This window comes from Bufo gargarizans, chromosome 4 (assembly GCF_014858855.1).
Source record: "Bufo gargarizans isolate SCDJY-AF-19 chromosome 4, ASM1485885v1, whole genome shotgun sequence".
Taxonomy (NCBI): Eukaryota; Metazoa; Chordata; class Amphibia; order Anura; family Bufonidae; genus Bufo; species Bufo gargarizans.
Genome location: NC_058083.1, coordinates 235,860,370 through 235,884,515, shown reverse-complemented (window position 1 = coordinate 235,884,515; position 24,146 = coordinate 235,860,370). Strand labels below are relative to the sequence as shown.

The 24,146-nt window shown below is 41.2% G+C and overlaps 1 protein-coding gene across 1 annotated transcript in view; it reads left to right on the top strand.

Moving 5' to 3' along the window:
* COL21A1 (collagen type XXI alpha 1 chain) overlaps positions 1–24,146 on the top strand; it is a 386,987-nt gene that overhangs the window by 133,680 nt on the left and 229,161 nt on the right. The window contains exon 3 of the mRNA XM_044289670.1: positions 7,840–8,391. Within this exon, the coding sequence (XP_044145605.1) occupies positions 7,840–8,391 (552 nt within the window). The remainder of the gene's footprint in view (positions 1–7,839; positions 8,392–24,146) is intronic.

Sequence of the window (24,146 nt, the reverse complement as noted above, 5' to 3'; positions counted from 1 at the left end):
CACACTTGATATAGGGTGTTGATGTAATTAGACCACACCCCTTCTCATTACAGAGATGCACATCACCTAATATGCTTAATTGGTAGTAGGCTTTCGAGCCTATACAGCTTGGAGTAAGACAACATGCATAAAGAGGATGATGTGGTCAAAATACTCATTTGCCTAATAATTCTGCACTCCCTGTATAATTCCATACACATAGTGGCACACAATAACACCATACAGAAAATGCTCAATAATTAAAAGTGCCATACACTGATTGCAGCAGTGGGTCCTTATGTGCCATTCACATTAGACAATTGTGTCTGCACCCCCTATCTGAGATTTGCACCTGATGCTCTCTACAGGTAGAGGCAGTGGATGATGTGACTGACAAAGTGGGTTGTGCACAAGGCAGAACCCGCTGTTCCACCAGTGAGCATTCTATTCAGGGAGGAGCATTGCTTGTCTTCTACCCCCTTTCTGCTGTGTGGCCTGAGCATTGTTGACGACCTCCCCATCCTCTAAACTGGCAGTGAGCAGTTTTTTTTCTTTTATTTCTTGTGGTACCACTGATAGCAGTTCAATCAGTGATGGCAGCCCTGTAATCTGGCTGACTTACCGGGATTCTCTCTGTAGAGCCAATAGTCGGTCTACCCCTGATATCTGTGATGATGACAATAACTATTATTATTATTCAGTGATATACAGGAGTGCAAATGTATTCTATGATGTTGTGCATTAATATTTACAGTCAGTGCACTGCTAATAAACATACATATGCAGAAAACAAGACAAGTGCAACAGGATATTTATTTTACGAGGAATCCAGTTAAAAGCTGCTTATAGGACCTTAGCAACTATATGGAATAAGGCTTAGACCTGCCTCACATATATGTTGTGCCCGGCCAGCTATTTTAGGCTGGGAGCTGAATGTAACTGATGTAAAGAAGGTTATTAACTGAGCCAAGCGTTCAGCAGAAGAGGTATGTTTGGGTTCTTCAAAGACTCTGTGGAAAGTAGCTAGGAACTCTTGAAAATTATTAGCCTCATCTGAATGGAGTGAAATCATCCTGGCACGATCATAAGAAAAACAGAATGCACCAGGCCACTACCTCCTGAAATAGTCTCTGTGTAGTTGGCTGCTGATCCACAGGAAAACAGGTGTGTGGCACCAAGGGATCATAAAAACTCATATTCAGCTTATGCTCATAATAACAGGCTGAGATCAGGGTGGGCAGAGTTCATGCTAATCCCTGAAACTGTCCAAAGATCAGGGCAGGCAGCATAGGATCAGTATGGTGAAAAGGCATGGGTCAGGTGGCACAGAGAGTCAAAGTCCAGAAATCCGACAAAAGTCAGTACATAGGCAAATGGATTATAGCACCTTTACAGGGTCTAGCATGCTAGAGGGATTTATTGCTCTGCAAGGGGTGGAACAAACAGCCTGGAATATATAGTAGAGATGATTGGCTTATTAGTCAAGCAGCTGCACACAAAGCTAAATGAGAACTAACCCCTGCAATACTACAGGTTGAGTTGAGATTAAATACATAGTATCTCTAGTAGACACAAAAGAAATGTGTGCTTGGAACTGCTGTTGAAGGCCCGGAATTGCAACAGACACAGGGAAGGTGGAGTGAGGCCTATTCATGTCTGGGGGCATATGACAGTGGAGTCCACAAACTGCCATTGTAACACATGGCAAATTGAGTTAAATAATATTTCCTTGAAAAGGATGGAGCTGGGAAGAGAGAGACAAATAGCATCGGTAAGACATATCTGACCACAGTACAAAACTTACTAATTTACAGTCGTGGCCAAAAGTTTTGAGAATTACATAAATATTGGAAATTGGAAAAGTTGCTGCTTAAGTTTTTATAATAGCAATTTGCATATACTCCAGAATGTTATGAAGAGTGATCAGATGAATTGCATAGTCCTTCTTTGTCATGAAACTTAACTTAATCCCCAAAAAACCTTTCCACTGCATTTCATTGCTGTCATTAAAGGACCTGCTGAGATCATTTCGGTAATCGTCTTGTTAACTTAGGTGAGAATGTTGACGAGCACAAGGCTGGAGATCATTATGCCAGGCTGATTGGGTTAAAATGGCAGACTTGAGGGTGATGCTTGAAATCATTGTTCTTCCATTGTTAACCATGGTGACCTGCAAAGAAACACGTGCTGCCATCATTGCGTTGCATAAAAATGGCTTCACAGGCAAGGATATTGTGGCTACTAAGATTGCACCTCAATCAACAATTTATAGGATCATCAAGAACTTCAAGGAAAGAGGTTCAATTCTTGTTAAGAAGGCTTCAGGACATCCAAGAAAGTCCCGCAAGCGCCAGGATCGTCTCCTAAAGAGGATTCAGCTGCGGGATCGGGGTGCCACTAGTGCCGAGCTTGCTCAGGAATGACACAGTGAGGCGAAGACTTTTGGAAGATAGCCTGGTGTCAAGAAGGGCAGCAAAGAAGCCACTTCTCTAAAAAAAAAAACATCAGGGACAGATTGATCTTCTGCAGAAAATATGGTGAATGGACTGCTGAGGACTGGGGCAAAGTCATATTCTCCGATGAAGCCTCTTTCCGAATGTTTGGGGCATCAGGAAAAAGGCTTGTCCAGAGAAGAAAAGGTGAGCGCTACCATCAGTCCTGTGTCATGCCAACAGTAAAGCATCCTGAAACCATTCATGTGTGGGGTTGCTTCTCATACAAGGGAGTGGACTCACTCACAATTTTGCCCCAAAACACAGCCATGAATAAAGAATGGTACCAAAACACCCTCCAACAGCAACTTCTTCCAACAATCTAACAACAGTTTGGTGAAGAACAATGCATTTTCCAGCACGATGGAGCACCGTGCCATAAGGCAAAAGTGATAACTAAGTGGCTTGGGGACCAAAACATTGACATTTTTGGGTCCATGGCCTGGAAACTCTCCAGATCTTAATCCCATTAAGAACTTGTGGTCAATCCTCAAGAGGCAGGTGGACAAACAAAAACCCACTAATTCTGACAAACTCCAAGAACGAATTATGAAAGAATGGGTTGCTATCAGTCAGGAATTGGCCCAGAAGTTGATTGAGAGCATGCCCAGTCGAATTGCAGAGGTCCTGAAAAAGAAGGGCCAAAATACTGACTCTTTACATAAATGTCATGTAATTGTCGATAAAAGCCTTTGAAACGTAAGAAGTGCGTGTAATTATATTTCACTACATAACAGAAACAACTGAAACAAAGATCTAAAAGTAGTTTAGCAGCAAACTTTGTGAAAAGTAATCAATTCAATAAATGGACCCCAGATTGGGGACGTAACAGGGATTAAACTGATGAGAAGAGAACTACAGAAAATAACACTCATATCGGGTGTGAGAGTAAATTGCAAGGCGCAGTGACTGTGGATTCAAACAAAGGGGAGGGAGCCAGCGTTTTTTTAACCATCTCCCCGTTCAAAAAATCAATTCAATTCACCTTTCGGTGACCCTTGGTGTTGTACGTGGCTGGGTGGAGGAAGAAACCTTCAATGACATCAACGGGACATGGCTAGCTTGGTATCCAACCTTGTGCAAATGGGGAGTTTGCGGTTGGGCAAATGGACTGTTTGCGGTTGATCGATACAACATCATACCTGATCGTATACACACACTGGATGTTTTAAACCACGTTGATCAAAAAAATTTAGGATTGTTAGGTGATTTATGCCCTTTATGAATTAAAACCCAACTCTGCGTCAACTATGTAATTTTCCATGAGAGTTTTGCCATGGATCCCCCTCCGGCATGCCACAGTCCAGGTGTTAGTCCCCTTGAAACAACTTTTCCATCACTACTGTGGCTAGAAAGAGTCCCTGTGGGTTTTAAAATTCGCCTGCCTATTGAAGTCTATGGCTGTTCGCCCGGTTCGCCAGTTCGCGAACTGAAAATGTTATGTTCACGACATCTCTAGAACTCAGTTTCAGTATTCAGGACAATAGACTGGTCTGGTCCTATTTGTTCCTGGACGGTTGTGTGCTCCTTGAAAGGATTGAGGAATGGAATGATGTTCTCAAGGAATGGATGGATCCCCCTGTATGACTGGATAGGTTGTCCTAGTTCATCGGATGGGTCTGATGATTTCCTCAGGAAGGTGTATCAGATGGCCTCCCTCTGTCAACTCATGCTGCCTTTTTATCCCCATTTTGGAGAGGTCTATGTAAAAAGTTTAGCAACCATGACTAATTCTTATATTTTCTTACAAAACTAAAAACAATACGACCTTTAATCTAATCTTTGAGCAACCACTTATTACAATGAGACACAAACATTACTGTGTACATTGCCTAGACTTCTAATTAAAGCACACACTATAAAAGTCCTAACTCTATTCATTGAGATAAAAACGGATTTCTGGTGATACTTTGTCTATTTTCTTGATGAAGATATTGTTTGCTTTTGACATCTGTATTTACAATCCCCCTTCCTGAGGTCTTCTGATAAACAGATAATTAACTTCACACCAGTCTCACTATCTGACATAGCACTCTGAAACTGCATTGGAATTTCTACCTCAATTCTAACACTAAATGAATATCCCTTTATTAAACTTCTAGTTATATAAACCACCCAATTTTATAAGATATCATATAAAAACCCCAAATTCATTCATATGAGGATAAATATAAACATTACAATGAGTACAAAATGATATTCTTTTTATTCACTGAAAATAAACTAAGTGCACTTTCACACTTGCGGCAGAGGATTCTGGCAGCAGTTCCATCGCCGGCAATCGGGAAGCAAACAGATGCATTTGTCAGACGGATCCGGATGCGGATCCGTCTGACAAATGCATTGCAATACCAGATCCGTCTTTCCGGTTGTCACCTGGAAAAAACGGATCCAGTATTTAACTTTTTCACAGATTTAAAGGTCTGTGCATGCATGGACCGGAAGAACTGATCCGTCAATGCGGAAATTTTATTGCCGGCACTAATATATTTCAATGGCATTCCGGCAAGTGTTTAGGATTTTTGGCCGGAGAGAAAATTGCAGCATGCGGCAGTATTTTCTCGGGCCAAAAAACTAAAGAGGGACTGAACTGATGCATCCTAATGCATACTGAATGGAATGCTGTCCATTCAGAATGCATTAGGATAAAACTGATCAGTTTTTTCAGGTATTGAGCCCCTGTGACGGAACTCAATACAGAAAAAGTACACTAGTGTGAAATTACCCTAAAACTCAGCACATTTCTATTTGGTTACCTATCTGTGTAACTACAGACAGCATTTTATGATATGTCTCTGTAAAGGCATAAAGACTTTTATAATATGTGTTAAACACCCTCCTCTCAAGAGAATACTTATACAAACATTTCTGCACAAATCCTTTATCTTGGAGTTAGGAATTCTAAGTCCAAAGGTTTTGAACTCATAATGCCCTTTTGACAAAATCAAACAAGATGGATTCTCCTAATGTTCATTTCCATATATCTGTATAGGCCTAATACTATGGACTCTTTTTAGATCCAATAGTTCTGACAATAGAAGATGGGCTAAATCTACACCAGCAAGGGAGCTGGCGTAGTTTTAGACAGGTGATGGATATGCCAAAGTTATGTAGATGTCGGCTCCTCTACATAAATTCGGCTCATCAACCACCAGCTAAAGGGGCATTAAGACCGTTATCTAAAATGTCGGTCTTAATAAATGACCCCTTATGTGTATCCTTATGTAATTATTGTTTTTTATTGATGTGGCATTATGTGGGGATATGTGTGGTCACGCCAACTCCTCCTCACACCTTGAGAAAGTGTCCTAGTACGCAAAGCAATAGTTGGTGGCTGATGCTGCATAGGTCCTACATTCTGCATTAATTCTTAATATATATTTATAGAAGTTGGAACTCCCTTTTTGGACACAAAATCCACTACATTTAAGGGGTTTTATGAGGTTTTTTAATTGACCTATCATCACTCCAACACCCAGGGCCCCTGCCGTTCAGCTGCTTAAGGAGGTACTGGAGCATTCAGTAGCGTCAGAGCCTTCTTTCAGCTCACCAAGTGCAGAGCTGTACATTGTACAGTGGTTGTGCTTGGTATTGCAGCTGAGCCTCATTCACTTCAATAAGGCTTAGCTGCACCTAGACCACGTGACTGATGAACGTGACATCACATAGTCTAGGTAAAGTTGTAAGAAGGCTTCGGTGCTACTGCGAGTGCCAGTGCCCTCTCAAACAGCTGATCGTCAGGGGTTCCAAGTGTCTGACCCGCACTGATCAGATACTGATGACCTCTCCAGATGATAGTTCATCAGTTATAAAATAAAAAAATCTGTATAAAAAAAAAAATAAAAAAAATAATGGAAGTCTGTCTGCCACAAGCGCCATAGGGGAAGCTAAGAAGCTTGAGTGCTTAGTTAAATGTTTAAATTGTAACTGCTGTTTTATTTTTTATACACTAATGGTATAGTACACCCTGCTGTATAAATGCTTTTGTGCTTTAAAATGTACGATAATCATTTTCAGTTTTACCTGATAATAACTCATTTGTGATACTTTCCTATTCTGCAGCCCTCTTCTCACAACATTGAGCATCATGTGCAGCCGCCTCCTTTGTATTATAAACAAGAAACGGGCAAAGCACTGGGAGGAGGAGCACAGCCCTGAGTGCCTGGGCTCCGGCAGAAAGTTGAGGGGGGAGGGCGGCTTTAGATGCTGCTTTTTCCTGAATGACAGCAGCTAAAAACATGCAACTGGTCTTGTTTGAAAGCTGATATTCCACGCTTTTAGAAATTGAGGAATAATTTTATTTTCACTTTCAGCTTTATTCACAGCATCCCTATTTCTATGAGTGATATCTTCCCCTGTACTGAACATATTGCTGTCATTATGGCATTGTCTGAAAGCTTGAAATGTCAGATTTCAGACAATACAAAGCCCATATCTCTAGCTGTTACCATACCAAACCAGAGATATGCGCAGCTAAAGGAGAATAAGGAAGCAGCTACAGAGCTGACAGGTGACTATTAGGACGCTAAAACAAATGCTTTCTGATTTCATGTAATTGCAGGGCTTGTCTTGTCTGGTTAGCTGTATGGGAGAGGATACACACTGCTGTGGGGTAGTGGGGAGGTTTCTGCATTCTGATTGGTCCTGCTAGTTCACGTGAGGAGAGAAGGGGTTATGAGAAGTGAGGGAAATACAGGATGGCCTCAAGGACATGGCAAAGATCACCATAGGAAGTGCAGCAGAGGCTGTCTTAGGAAGATGCTGAAATAGAGGTACAAAGAAATATGGTTGCTAAGGGCTGAATACAGACATCTGAAAGGTAAAATTAACTGAAAAATAAAGCTTAATGGATAGCTTCCCTTTAGTATCACATATATTAGGAATTTCAATTTTGGTAGTGAAATCGCAGTTACACTTTAAAGCATACGCAGTGAGCTACATATGTCTATGGAAAGAATTTGGAGCTCTGCTTCACACAATCGTTCACTTTAATGTAAAGCGTGTCATTGGTCAACACACGGCCAGGGATGCATCCTTTTGTACAGCCTTACTATTAAGAATACCACCATGGATTATAGTAGAGTAATCCATAGTAAGAAATGTAAACTTGCATTCTAAAGTACATTTTAAAAAGGCAGAAATGGATATGCTTGGATAGCTATGGCATATGTACAATATCTATGCAGGGGAACACTTATGACAGATGTTTGATCTATTTTGGAGGCAATTTATTCAGCAAATGACAGAAACTAGCCAAGTCTAGCTATAACATATATTTTGAAGGTTTGATAGTTTATTGCATAACATTAAGTATCATAAGTATCAACACGTACATTTTTTAATATTGTCATATTTGTTCTTTCAACAGGTTGCAGAACTGCACCAAATGACTTGGTTTTCATACTAGATGGCTCATGGAGTGTTGGTCCTGAAAATTTTGAGATACTTAAAAAATGGGTTGTTAACATTACAAGCAATTTTGATATTGGACCAAAGTTTACACAAGTTGGAGTGGTGCAGTATAGTGACTATCCTGTTCTTGAAATCTTTCTTGGCCGTTATCAGTTAATTGATGATCTAATCGGAAGAATGCAAGCTATTGAATATTTAGGAGGGAATACACGCACTGGGAATGCGATTCAATTTGCTGCAGAGAATCTATTTGCTAGGTCTTTGCGACCGCTAACCAAGATCGCCATTGTTTTAACTGATGGAAAATCTCAAGATGATGTCAAATACATAGCAGAGGAAGCACGACGGAATAAAATCACTCTTTTTGCCATTGGCGTAGGCTCAGAAATTGAAGAAAGTGAGCTGAGAGCAATAGCTAATAAACCATCATCCACATATGTGTTCTATGTTGAAGACTACATTGCAATATCTAGAATACGGGAAATCATGAAACAAAAGCTCTGTGAAGGTAAAAAAAAAAGGGTATTTCAATTTTTCTATCTATCTATCTATCTATCTATCTAATTTATATCTATCTACTTACCTAGACAGAAAATGTGGATTGGCAATCTAACTTTTAATGGAGACACAGTTTGGCTAGCAATCAACCATAACATTGACATGGAATATGTTAGCAAAATGGATTATATTGTGTCAATGCCATCTGTGGTGAGATACATGGTGAGATACATGAGACACCAAGTAAATGGTCAGTTCTTAAAAGTGATGTATTAAAAGCAGGAAAAATGGCCAGTGTAAGGATCTGAGTGGCTATGACAAGGGCTACATTGTGATGGCTAAATGACTGGGTCAGAGATGATCTAAAATGACAGGTCTCTTTAGGTGCTCCCAGCATGCAGTATTTAGTTATTACCAAAAGTGATCCAAGTAAGGACAACTGGTGACAGGGTCATGGGTGCCCAAAGCTCTTTGATAAACATGCAAAGGGATAGCTGGCCCATCTGGTCCAAATCTAGAAGATCTTCTATAGCACAAATTGCTGCAGAATTTACTACTTGGTATGATAGAAAGGTATCAGAACACATAGTACATCACAGTTTGCTGCATGCATATGGTGCTGTGTAGCTGCAGACTGACAATATTGGCCCCATATTAGAATAGAGAGGAGGATCAGCAGCACAAAACGGTGGCAGATCACAGTAGTAGCAGGACTCAACAACAGCAGTGTGATAGCAAGGCCCAGTGGCATGCATATCATTTAAAAAATGTAACATGTACATATCAATAGGGCAAGAAGTCCCATTGCAGGAATGGTAGTAGAGGCAGCAGGAGGGTGGCATCAGGCAGGTGGCAGCATATGGCCAGAGGGCCCATTTTGCAGAATATTCCAGTGTGCCAGTACAGTATGATCATTAGTGACAGGCACTGGTGTCTGAAAATCCTGGTTGATCCATGCCTGATTCATCATCATGAAGGTTAATTTATCAACATTTAGGAGGAAAGACAAGTTCTCTTGGGACTAACTTTGCCCCCGCTGCACTGAACACCCGCTCTGATGATGCACTACTTGCCAGGTAGAAAGCATGCCCATGGCAAAGTCAACCAGTTGCTCCACACTTCAAGTTTCCATGTCCAGTAGTCCAGGGGATCTTGGAACATGGGTGACAGGGCATAGTCCAAATATGCCACCATCTGCTGGTTGAGGTTCTGCTGGAGGTCCCATTGCTGCTGCTGGGTGGTTTCTTCAGAAGACGACTGAAGAAAACTGCTCATAAGAGACTCCAGACTTCACTTGCTGCTTAGGGAGCTGGTGCTGCTCTCCCACTTTCCCGACAGTCATGGCAGTGGAGTGTGAGCACATAGGGTCCCCTGGTCAGACCTTCCTGAGAACAGCAGATGGCGCTCATAGTCAGCAACCAACCAACTACACAACCTGTCTCTATAGTTGTCCATTCTTGCATCCCTCTCAGAAGATCTAAAAAATGCACCCATGTTTGAACTGTAGTGAGGCTCTAACAATGTAGACAGCCAGGAGTCATCCCTCTACCAAATCCTGACAATCCGGCCGTCTCTAAGTAAACATGACAGCATGCATCTGGCCATTTGCTCAAGGAACTCCCTGCCTCCATCCCCATCCCCTGACACCGGCCTGTTGAGGTCAGTATGCAGTGGAGTTATCATCATCATCCTGCTGCTCCTCACCTGTCCCTTGGGCAGATAAACCACCTAGATGTGTATAAAATTCCTGGGCATTTATGTCCCCCTCATCGTCCTCATCCTCCTCCACCTCCTCTGCCAGTTCATCCTCCTCAGAGTTCAGGTGGCCATGAGACTTAGGCACACATCTTATGTCCCCTTGCCAATCATATTTCTCAGCATCGCATCTAGGATGGAAGGAGTGGAATGGTATTATTCATCCCATAGTTCTGTCAGCTGACAAATAAAGTGGCTTGAGAAAACGGCACTTGTCACGTCTGCTGCATTAAGAAATCGTTGACCACCTTCCTCTGCTCGTACAGAAGGTATAACATATAGAACATTGAGTTCCAATTAGTGGAAACGGCGCATATCAGGCAATGTTGGGGAAGAATTTTGCCTTTGCAGCTCAAGGAGGTCATGTTTTACACAGTAAGAAGGAACATTTTAACAGCTTTTGAAGTACAGTAAAAGACTTGAGGAACCTGGCGACAACAAGATTGAACACATGTGCTATGCAGGGCCAACCCTTCCTGATGTAGCAGAGACAAAATGTTATTCCCTAACCATGGTTTCTATGTCCAGTTGGTGAGGAGACATCCGGCTTTCAATTTCTTTATTGATGATGCAGAGCAGTTTCTCCTCCACAGTGTGGGTCCGTTCACCCAGGCTGACGAGTTGCAGAACTGTGTGACACCTAGCTTTGCTGAGGTGATATGATGGAGGACCACTGTGAACTGTGCTTAGAGGGGAGGGTGAGGACCAGGTGGATGATGAGGAGGCAGAGGAGGACATTGGGGCAGAAATACCACAATAACAACGTGGATGCAGCATTGCCATCACCTGGCCAAGTTGCTGGTGTGCCTGATCCGGTACCACTGTTACTTAATGGGCTGTGAATGACATATATTGTCCTTGACCATAGTTACAACTTCATACCTCAGCGCTGGCATGAACTCTACCAGACATTGAGCGGCCCAAGGACTGGCCAACCTTCTGCTCAATGTTTGTGTGCAGGGCAGGTACAGCTTTTTAGGAAAAGTAATGTCGGCTTAGGACTTTCCACCTTGGCTGATTACAAGCCATCAGTTCTCTGAAATGTGCAGTCAACTACATGGAAAGGAAGAGACTGTAGTACCAGCAAACTGCCAGTTACATGTTGAGCTTCTGCGCCACTGGATGAGTGCACGTATACTGTTGTCTTTTTGCAATCACCTCTGTGATCGATTGCTGTCAAAACAAGTGACGAGGAGGAGAAGTAGCTTCAGGAGCAATAGGCGACATTGAAATCGATGGGAAGGAATGACAGCTTCCTTCTGCTGACATGGATGAGCCCTGACTGCTGGAGGCAAATGCAATGCTTGCTGCATCAGGCTTTAAGACTTAATGAGTGGCATGGTTTTCCCATGGAACTTTATGGTGACGCTCCATGTGTCGATACAGGGTCATTACCATGAAGCGCAAGGAAAATCGGCTTAGTTTAGAATCAAATTTTCCCTTAAAATCGGACCGAATTCCACTTCAGATTCTTCGGTTCGCTCAACACTACCTATCACCTCTCCTGACTTGCCTGTTTTAGGAAATACTCGTATTCTTGAAATGACAAGCCTGGATCATGTTTTCATAGAACGCTATGTTTTGTATATCCTGTTTTATTTCTGCTAGAAATGTATGAATAAATCAATACATCATGTTAATAGATTGCATTTGTTGCATTTCTGCAAAAAAGCTACCAAATGTCAATATACCCTTATTGATCATCAACAAAAATCATTAGTGTTGAGCGAAGTGAAACACTCAAAGTGGAATTCAGTCTGAAGGTAGGAAAACTTTGATTCTAAATGAATGTGAATTTGCTCGTGCTTTGTGGTAACGAATCAGGCCCGTTTAGGATCGTCATTTTCCTAAACTTCGGACAAAATTCTGTTTCTGATGCTTCTCTTTGCCCAACACTATTCACAACTGATGCCACTGAACACAAAACAGTTCCCATAGTTTTGTAATTAATTTATCCCTTTTTTTTTATTGTACTGTGGTGGAAGGAATTGTGATGGACAGGCGTGTGGTGTGTGCCTTATAAATTTTATTACATAAGTTTCATATAAAAAGTCTGACGCAAACATCTATTTGATAACTTTGCATGTCAAAGCTGCACTTTATTGCTTTGTGTTCTATGCCTAAATTAGTGGTTTTCAACAGGTTTCCATACCTAGCAGTGCCATGAAAATGTGTGCCATTTATGCAAACATATGACAGTCAATGGACATTTTTATGCATGTGCCTCATTACATTGGTGAAGTAACAGATTTTTCTGCATTAATATACTTCAAAAAGTAGAAAAGACTTTGTACAGTAATTTAATGTTCCTGCAGATAGTTCCCCATGTGCTTAACTCAGTGTAAGGATTACATCATATTTGAGAAATGTTGACCATGTCAACTATTAAAAAGTACTTGCTCTCTAAGGTTTCAGGTTTTTTGAGCTTATGCTCATGTATCACATCTTTAACATGGTAACATAGTAACATAGTACATAAGGCCGAAAAAAGACATTTGTCCATCCAGTTCGGCCTGTTATCCTGCAAGTTGATCCAGAGGAAGGCAAAAAAAAAAAAACAACCCTGTGAGGTAGAAGGCAATTTTCCACACTTTAGGGGAATAAAAAATTCCTTCCCGACTTCAATCAGGCAATCAGAATAACTCCCTGGATCAACGACCCCTCTCTAGTAGCTATAGCCTGTAATATTATTACGCTCCAGAAATACATCCAGGCCCCTCTTGAATTCCTTTATTGTACTCACCATCACCACCTCCTCAGGCAGAGAGTTCCATAGTCTCACTGCTCTTACCGTAAAGAATCCTTTTCTATGTTTGTGTACAAACCTTCTTTCCTCCAGACGCAGAGGATGTCCCCTCGTCACAGTTACCGTCCTAGGAATGAATAGATGATGAGATAGATCTCTGTACTGTCCCCTGATATATTTATACATATTAATTAGATCTCCCCTCAGTAGTCTTTTTTCTAAAGTGAATAACGCTAATTTTAATAATCTTTCAGGGTACTGTAGTTGCCCCATTCCAGTTATTACTTTAGATGCCCTCCTCTGGACCTTCTCCAGCTCTGCTATGTCTGCCTTGTTTACAGGAGCCCAGAACTGTACACAGTACTCCATGTGTGGTCTGACTAGTGATTTGTAAAGTGGTAGGACTATGTTCTTATCACGGGAATCTATGCCCCTTCTAATGCAACCCATTATCTTATTGGCCTTGGCAGCAGCTGCCTGACACTGTTTTTTGCAGCTTAGTTTGCTGTTTATTAAAATTCCTAGATCCTTTTCCATGTCAGTGTTACTGCGTGTTTTACCATTTAGTATGTACGGGTGACTTGCATTTTTCCTTCCCATGTGCATAACTTTACATTTATCAGTGTTAAACCTCTTCTGCCACTTATCTGCCCAAGCCTCCAATCTATCCAGATCCCTCTGTAGTAGTGTACTGTCCTCATCAGTGTAAATTACTTTACACAGTTTAGTGTCATCTGCGAATATTGATACTTTACTATGCAAGCCTTCTACAAGATCATTAATAAATATATTGAAGAGAATAGGGCCCAATACTGACCACTGAGGTACCCCACTAGTGACAGTGACCCAAACTGAGTGTGTACCGTTAATAACCACCCTCTGTTTTCTATCACTGAGCCAGCCACTTACCCACATACAGACGTTTTCTCCCAGTCCGAGCATTCTCATTTTATATACTAACCTTTTATGTGGTACAGTGTCAAATGCTTTGGAGAAGTCCAGATATACGACATCCATTGATTCGCCGCTGTCAAGTCTAGATCTTACCTCCTCATAGAAACTGATTAAATTAGTTTGACATGACCGATCCCTCACGAAGCCATGCTGATATGGCGTTATTTGCTTATTTCCGTTGAAATGCTCTAATATAGCATCTCTCAGAAAACCTTCAAACAGTTTACCCACAACAGATGTTAAACTTACCGGCCTATAGTTTCCAGGCTCTGTTTTTGGCCCCTTTTTGAATATTGGAACCACATTTGCCATGCGCCAATCCTGTGGGACATTCCCTGTCAGTATAGAGTCTGAAAATATCAGAAACAAGGGTCTGGCTATGACATTACTTAATTCCCTTAGGATACGGGGGTGTATGCCATCCGGTCCTGGCGATTTGTCTATTTTAATCTTTTTAAGTCTCTAATGTACTTCTTCCTGGGTCAGACAGGACACTTTTAATGGGGAATTTATTTTTGCATTCTGCATGTCATCTGACAGTTTATTTTCCTCAGTGAATACATTGGAGAAAAAACGATTTAACAGCTTTGCTTTCTCCTCTCTGCGACTTCCCCCTCATTACTCTTTAAAGGGCCGATACCTTCAGATTGATACTTTTTAACATTTATATAATTGAAGAAAATGTACTGTATATTCCGTTGTAAACTCTGATGATATTTAAAATGAATATTGTTATACATTCTATGTTTTACTACAATGCATAATAGTACATGTCTGGTAATTTAGTGCAATGCACGTTGATGTAAAGAATTAAAATAGAGTATTTTATGAAAAGCTGTACTGTGTCTGCACTATGTAAACATGTTCAGACTATAATTTCTCAGCAACAATTACATCACATTACAGGCCCATATATATTTTTCTGGTTACATAGGACTGCAACTACCAATTAATATTTACAGGGTATGTCCTTTATTGTTAGGATAGGCATAACCATGCATGGTAGTTGGTGAATGTTAAAATTTTCACCTGAATTTTTCTATTCCATTCAAATTTTAGCGATCTGTGAGCTGAACAGTAATATAAAAATAATTTTGGCATTTTATGCCTATCTTTCCTTGTTGGTTTTTTATGCTACTAGTGCAGTCTAATTGTGAGACAACGTCATCAAATAAATACTGGAGCATGAATGAAGGAAGAGTTTGAAAATACTGTACTTAAAAGGGTTGTCTGAAATAAATAAAAACTGGTACAGGACCAGTAAATGACATAAAATAAAATAAATATATATCATACAAATTTTCTCTCTTACCATTTTCTGTCTTGCCCTTCAGTTCTCTATCCTCCCCGTCAATGTTTATTTTCCTGGCTGCAGCGGTGACATCTCTTACGTCATGTCACTGCTTCACCCAATCACTGTTCTCAGCAGTTATATGCTCTACATTGCTGAGGCCTGTGATTGGCTTCATGATGACTTGTTTATGGAACTGCATTGCCACAGCCAGGATGATGATGTGAGCGCTGCAGGATCAGGGTGCGTTGCTGGGAGAGAAGAGGGTGAGTATGACTTCTTCTTATTTAATGACACTTACTGCTCAGGCACCAATATTTCATTTATCTTGGAAACCCCTTTAATGTGTCTAAGTGTGTCCTGTCCAGCAGTGGTGCTCGTACTTGCACACTATAGGAAAAAATGTATGCCTTTCTGGTGACCAGGCCATAGGAGCTCACATAGGCTGGTGCTTTTTTATATAGTGTACAAGCATAGCCATGTTGATAGATTGTAGGTTGGTCGTAACCATTGAAACGAGCAGTGTATAATGTGATGGAAAAAATTTGCAATATAGGCAATCACAATACATTTGTATTACGCTAACTTTCTCGACATTATAAATGCTATTTGTTGAAGTGACAAAACCCATGTAAATAAATTTAAACATGCCTGGAATAAACATGTCTATCCTAAGAGAAATAAGAAATAACATAAGAGAGTGCTAGATGGGCCATGCTGTCTGTTTCTGATGTCAGTGTTCCATGTGTCTTTGTTTCTATTAAATTTAGTCTATCAACATCTTGGACTGTCCAAACTTGCTGAGAGCACTATTCAGCACCCAGGAAAAACAGGGCAAATATAAATCTATAGATACCTTTATTGACTGCAGAAGTGTCAAGTGTCTGGGTGCTTTCCTCCCACACATGCCCAGGAGTCTGTGCTTTTCTAGTGACAACTCCAGTGTTCTCCTGAATGAATGCTACACCTCTCAGTCAAAGCTGAGGAAGGGGGAAGCAGCTCAGTTCAGAATGTAGACAATTTTGCATGGTCAAAACTGCTGACAGACTCCCTATAATATGTCTCTAGTACGCTGTGCTAAAACAAATATGTCTAAAATAAAAGGTTGAGTTTTAGATAGATATATTTTCATTCGTTTGATCACAGAATGCTGTAGAGTTGATTGACTCCACCTGCTTAGCTGTTGTTCGGTGTAATAGCCTACATTTTTCATCAGCCCCCCTAGCACAGCTCAGTGGATTGTGTGTAGCATTATGGTCTTTATCATTAAAACTATGCTGTCTCTTTACCTGTAGGATTATATATTTGGGACTTAAATCACAACACCTTCCTGTCAAAAGCATTAACACTGTTTGCTTTACATATTTATAGGCATATGTCATATGGCACTTGACATTATATTTTGCCAAATATGTATTTTATTTGAAGTGAAAGAACATTATTTCCTCTACCATATGCCAAAAACTTAAACAGGACATACTGTAGATGTTTGCTTCCAACACAGCATGCCACATTTTTTAAAACATTTGGCAATGTTAAACTTATATATAAAACATTCTTGATATGTTGAATTTTCATTTAATAAAACACACTGTAACATAAAAGGTGGTGCATTTTTTCTCAGAACTCAGACTTTCCTGAATAAACAGATTTGCAAAGAAATTCAAATATTTGACAGGTGGAATATTTGCTTTGACTATTTTCTTAATACACAACCTTCTTAGATAATCATTAAATGTTGCAAAGGTGTATTAAAGTACTTGGGCATAAGACAAAGATACCATTAATGAGTCCCCTACACACCAGTAAGTGATTGGCAGCAAGTCTTAGTGACCACTAATAAGCCTTAACAGCTGGCTTTAGACAATCATTATCTGTACCCAAAATAGAGCATTAAAAACTATAACTTGTCCTGCAAAAATAAGCTCTCATACAGGTACATTGATGAAAAAACAAAAAGTTATAGCTCTTGGAATGAGATTTAAAAAAAATGCCGTAGTCACTAAGAGGTTAAAGCATTTTAAAAAGACCATGCTATGTGGCTTGTTCTTATCGGGTATTACTTTCTAAAACGTGTTTATTAGACAACTTTGGATACTAGTCAGAACTTTATCAAAAACTCAATTTGGTCGGTTCGCCAAATTTTTCTGAAAAAATTCAGATCGATCCGAATATATTTGTGGCAAATCGCGTTAAAAAAACTGCTATTTCCTGGCAGCAGAGAGCCTTTATAGTGGTGTAGAACACTGTGCCTTGCAGTAACACGCATAGGAAGTCCGCTGTGGTAGTGAAACAATACTGTGAGTCAGTATGACATGTACAGGTCCTTCTAAAAAAATTAGCATATTGTGATAAAGTTCATTATTTTCTGTAATGTACTGATAAACATTAGACTTTCATATATTTTAGATTCATTACACACCAACTGAAGTAGTTCAAGACTTTTGTTGTTTTAATATTGATGATTTTGGCATACAGCTCATGAAAACCCAAAATTCCTATCTAAAACAATTTGCATATCATGAAAAAGTCCTCTAAACGAGCTATTAACCTAATCATCTGAATCAACTAATTAATTAACTCTAAACACCTGCAAAAGATTCCTGAGGCTTTTAGAAACTCCCAGCCTGGTTCATTACTCAAAACCGCAATCATGGGTAAGACTTCCGACCTGACTGCTGTCCAGAAGGCCATCATTGACACCCTCAAGCAAGAGGGTAAGACACAGAAAGAAATTTCTGAACGAATAGGCTGTTCCCAGAGTGCTGTATCAAGGCACTTCAGTGGGAAGTCTGTGGGAAGGAAAAAGTGTGGCAGAAAACGCTACACAACGAGAAGAGGTGACCGGACCCTGAGGAAGATTGTGGAGAAGGACCGATTCCAGACCTTGGGGGACCTGCGGAAGCAGTGGACTGAGTCTGGAGTAGAAACATCCAGAGCCACCGTGTACAGGCGTGTGCAGGAAATGGGCTACAGGTGCCGCATTCCCCAGGTCAAGCCACTTTTGAACCAGAAACAGCGGCAGAAGCACCTGACCTGGGCTACAGAGAAGCAGCACTGGACTGTTGCTCAGTGGTCCAAAGTACTTTTTTCGGATGAAAGCAAATTTTGCATGTCATTCGGAAATCAATGTGCCAGAGTCTGGAGGAAGACTGGGGAGAGGGAAATGCCAAAATGCCTGATGTCCAGTGTCAAGTACCCACAGTCAGTGATGGTCTGGGGTGCCATGTCAGCTGCTGGTGTTGGTCCATTATGTTTTATCAAGGGCAGGGTCAATGCAGCTAGCTATCAGGAGATTTTGGAGCACTTCATGCTTCCATCTGCTGAAAAGCTTTATGGAGATGAAGATTTCATTTTTCAGCACGACCTGGCACCTGCTCACAGTGCCAAAACCACTGGTAAATGGTTTACTGACCATGGTATTACTTTTCTCAATTGGCCTGCCAACTCTCCTGACCTGAACCCCATAGAGAATCTGTGGGATATTGGGAAGAGAAAGTTGAGAGACGCAAGACCCAACACTCTGGATGAGCTTCAGGCCGCTATCGAAGCATCCTGGGCCTCCATAACACCTCAGCAGTGCCACAGGCTGATTGCCTCCATGCCACGCCGCATTGAAGCAGTCATTTCTGCAAAAGGATTCCCGACCAAGTATTGAGTGCATAACTGAACATAATTATTTGAAGGTTGACTTTTTTTGTATTAAAAACACTTTTCTTTTATTGGTCGGATGAAATATGCAAATTTTTTTAGATAGAAAATTTGGGTTTTCATGAGCTGTATGCCAAAATCATCAATATTAAAACAATAAAAGGCTTGAACTACTTCAGTTGGTGTGTAATGAATCTAAAATATATGAAAGTCTAATGTTTATCAGTACATTACAGAAAATAATGAACTTTTCTCACAATATGCTAATTGTTTTAGAAGGACCTGTAGATGACAGGTGTCACTCTTAAAATCACTGCACACTTCACATATTTGGGCAGTTACAGGGCCAAAACTGACCAAATAACTCAAGTGTGAACTCAGCTTTACAGGTCTATGTTAGCGTCAAGAAGAAGTGCACTCCTTTTACACAGTTGTCAGCTGATTCCGCATAGATGTCTACAGAACTTGTTCTATTAAACGTTTATACAAGTTGAGCCCCCCAACAAAGTGGAGTAAGTGTCAGCAGTAACTTTGTGTTGATGTCACTGATTATTTTGCCCTTCCTCTGATCCGTCAGAACAATAACTCCCAAAAAACAAATCCTGTCTGTGGAGCATCCGCCTTCACTTGGTCAGCATTTGGTCAGTAATTCATCAGTATTGCTAAAGCCCCCAAAAAACAGGAGTGGATCCGAAACATAGATGACACATAAATGGAATATTTGCATGTCTTCTGTGTTTTGTACCCTCTCCTGCGTTTGGCCTACCAAATCATAAGCCAATTCTGATCCAAAATAGGTACCATGTCATGCAGGCCTTACAGCTGTTACATAGACAGGATCTGTGGTGTCTCATTTTTCCTTCCTTCTGACAGATCAGAAGAAGGGTCAAATAAATGATTATGTCAGCCAGGCCGAAAGGCAAAATAGTGGCCCAGTCATGAAGTGGGGAGGGTGGGAACAGCATGAGAATTCCACAGAGTGGCCCTATGATGTAGTAATGAGGTGGAAGCAGCATGAGGCGACTACAGAGTGGCCCAATGACAGTATGGAGGTGGCAGCAGAATCAGGAGGAGGCTACAGAGTGGCACAATGACAGTATGGAGGTGGCAGCAGCATCAGCAGGCCACAGAGTGGCACAATGACAGTGTGGAGGTGGTAGCAGCATCATGAGGCCACAGAGTGGCACAATGACAGAATGTGGAGGTTGCGGCAACAGCAGCATCAGGAGGCAGCCACAGGGTGGCAAAATGACAGTGTGAAGGTTTCATCAGAAGCATGAGGAGACTACAGAGTGGCCCAATTACAGAGTGTGGAGGTGGCAGCAGCATCAGGAGGAGGCCACAGAGTGGCACAATGATAGTATGGAGGTGGCAGCAGAATCAGGAGGCCACAGAGTGGCACAATGACAGAGTGTAGAGGTGGTGGCAGCAGCACCATCAGGAGGAGGCCACAGGGTGGCACAATGACAGTGTGGAGGTGGCAGCAGCAGCATCAGGAGTCCACATAGTAGCAAGGTGGCATAGTGCTGAGGTAACACCAGCATCAGGAGACCACAGAGTGGCAAGTTGACATAGTGTGGAGGTGGCAGCAGCATCAGGAGACCACAGAGTGGCAAGGTGACATAGTGTGGAGGAGGCATCAGCAGCATCAGGAGACCACAGAGTGACACGGTAACAGAGTGGGAAGGTGGGTGGCAATACCAGTACCAGCTGAAGATGGTGGGTGAAAGAAGGAGCACTTGGCATCAGATGTGTGGCATCAGGCAGGTGGCAGCATCCAAATAGTATATTTAGTACTATGGTACTGCGCAATGCACTCCCTGTCCACCTTCACTATATGTCAGTGCCCTAAAAACACAATATACAATAGCTATACAACTCCAGATTGGTAATTACCTGGATTTGGTTTGCCAGAAATTCTGACTTATTGCAAAGCTATTCAGCGGAAGCGTTGGATCTCCTTGTGTGTCACTGGCTGTGGCACTTTGGGAGTGGACATCGAACGTACTGCGCTGGGCGATCAACAGCTGGCTAGGCTTTGGGGCCTGACTGTGCCCAAGATCGCAATATCTGTGTTGACAAAAATAATTTACTCTACTTTTCGATCCATTAACAGCAGGTCCTGCCTCCTGTCCCATCTTCTAACCTCTCTTCCTGCCCAGTTAATCCTATACTATGTCCTCCCTTACCGCACCCACGCTCCAAGCTTCTGGGTTAGGTTAAAGGATAAATCAGTTGAGGACCTCCTAACGGAAATAGGCTCTGTGGAGAATGTTTTTCCTTACTGCTCTACAACACTCCCATCTGGTAACTTTCTAGAAAAACACAAGCTCTCCCACTCCCTTTCTGCTATATTTTCAGCAAGAAAATATAGGACCTTTCAGCAAGGACCTGGGAGAAACCACCTGGTTGTAAAAATCCTTAAATCATTTACCCACCCACCCTAGGTGGATCTCCTTTCTATATCATACCCTTTATTCTCTAAAGCAGCCGTCTAGGCCAGCATATATAGTGGGCTCGGAGAGAGAATTGCAAAGTTCATTTACTGAACAATTCGCATTAGGTCCCATGGGTTTTCTAGACGTCTTTGCATACAAGAACACTCCTTTAAGGTTTTGACTAGATGGTATAACTATCTGAAAAAATTATTCCAATTGGGCCTAGCTCAATCTGACCTATGCTGGAGGTGCCAATAAGATTCTGGCTTCCTCCTTCATATATTCTGGTCTTGCCTACCTATCCAGATATTTTGGCAACAGATAAAGTCAAAGATCAATGTGATTTGTGGCATCCAGATTTGATTGTCCCCAGAATCGGTTCTGCTATGGTTACCAAATGACTCGTGGTCCCCATCAGCACTTAACCTATCCATTCTCCTAGTAAAAGTTGCCCGCCTATTGATTCCCCTAAAATGGCTTAGTACAGACCCACCAACAATTGACCATTGGTATAGCAAACTTGACCAACTGTATAGAATGGAGGAGCTAGCCAGCTGGGTCTCCAGACAACACGCTAAATTTTTAAAACTATGGCACCTGTGGAAGTACTACAGAGCATCTCACGGGACCTATAGCTTTAATGATGATCCATATGCTTATGTAACTGGGATACCCCTTTGCTTCACAGCTTCCTGTTTCTCTTTCTGTTATAATGGTTCCTTTTTTCATTCCACTTCTATATATTACTAGACGTCTCTGTCAACTTTCCTTGCCCTGGTCAATGCAAGTTGTCACTCTCGGGATGCCCTTTTCAGATGGGAGGGCCCATCTCATCCCTTTAACTCTTGCTTATCTCAATCAAAGCAGCTGTTCTGGATAACACAGCTATTACCCTTTGAGTTTTAGAACTAACTTAGACCCGTTATACAATCGGATACGAATGACTACACATTTGTCTATGTCCTGCCTGTATAGGACCACTGCTATACTCTGGAAGTTTCATATTGAAGTTTCAGGTTGGCTGAAACCTATAAACAAATATTAATGTTAATATTTGTGCAATGTTTGTAAAAAATGTATTTTGATCCACAGTTATAAGAAGGTCTTGTTGATTTTGAACTATTGGGTGCTTTGGCAAACTTTAAGGTTTTTACAGTCAGAAGGTTGAATGGTCTGTGAAACAGTTTTGTCAGTTTGCGTGCCTGTACACATTAGTCTTGTGGGAAGCATGTACTACACACAGCATGAACTTTGTTTTCAGAAGGATATTGGTTGATAAAAACCTCTGATTAGTTGATTATTTACAGTATGTTTTAGGCCACATTCACCAATGCCGGCTGTTGACCAGACAAAAAAACAAACATTTTATGCCACAGTTTTTGTCCACCCAAAACCCGGAAATCTTCTGGATCACCTTTGGACCTCATTGTAGTACAGGATTTGGGAATGCTGGATCCAGTGAGATCTGGCACGCTGCTTTGTGCTGGAACAGCCTGCCAAATCTCCTAAACAAAGATGTGAACATGGCCTAAGTCATCTTGCTGCTTTTTTGTTATCTTGACAACTTTATGGCATGGATATACTTCCCATGTTTATCCCCACATTAGTCTATGAATGGACTTGGCTTGGATTACAGTTTTATTACTTTCCAAAGTTGGTTTAAAATTGGCTGTAAATATTGCATTATTCTGCAACAAGATGATTCAGTACAGCATATATTTAGGGTTGTATAATGAATTATTCAGTCTATGAACCCCATTTTATCTAGCCTGCTCAGATCTGCGTCAGCTACGAGAGGTGTCCTTTCTCTGAAAGAGAAAAGATTAAAAAATGATCTTCCCCATACTCTTGAGTTGGATTCTTCCACTGACAAGAACTGGCAGTGGAAGAAAGTGGTTTCATAAAGTTATAAGAATAAGAGTTGGGTATAAATGACTGTTCCTTCTAGGATGAATCACGGCTATGGGTAAATTGCCTGATCTGTGATGGGGTCAGAAGTTTACCTTTTTCTATTGGTTCTCTGACATTCTGCCAAGTATTCTTTTAATTAACTAGGAAATCATTATCTTAAAATAAACATTAAGTAAAATATTTGAAGTGTTCATCTCTAAAGTCATCACAAGTATTTAAGTATTCCTACTATGAGGTGCTTGGAGAATTTTCTTGACTGCAGAAATCTACTGAATCAACATTGTAGCTGGAATTTCTCTAGATATTGGCTAACAACCCTGGTAGCTTTTATTAGTGTTGATCGAGCACCACAGTGCTCGGGTGCTCTGGCCGAACAGATCGGGATGCTCGGGTGATTTACCGAGCACCCGAGTATAATGGAAGTCAATGGGAGAACCTGAGCATTAAACCAGGCACCCCCTGCTCTGAAGAGGAGAGGGTGCCTGGTTCATAGAAAAAGATCAGAAATTGATGGAAAACCACCAAAATGGTTCAGGAACAGCAAAAAGAGGATGTCTTGATGCATCTTGGACTCCCAGGTCGCTGCTGGGAACGATATTGTCCGAGTAGTACGCCACTTTTACAGACTGACAATAATACGCACAAAACAGATTTTAGAGGAAAAATTGTTAGGAAACATTCTTTCCTGTATATTTACTTGGATATAAAATGCAAGTGCTGCCAAAAATTACAAGGAAGAACACTCCTATACAACCTGTATATCACATAAAGAAGGGCCTCATTTACATTGTGGTACAATTGTTCATGTAGTGATACTCCTACACTCATAAAGCCTATGCACTAAGTCAAAGGGCTGCCAAAAATTACAAGGAACCGGCACTCCAATACATCCTTTGTTACACATAAAGGCCCTCCATCATGCAAAGCCTTGAAAAATTATGATTGATGGCCTGCTGGTGACACTCAAAAACTATTAGAGCAAGGCCTGCTGATCTGACCATATAAAACATTATGGGTGA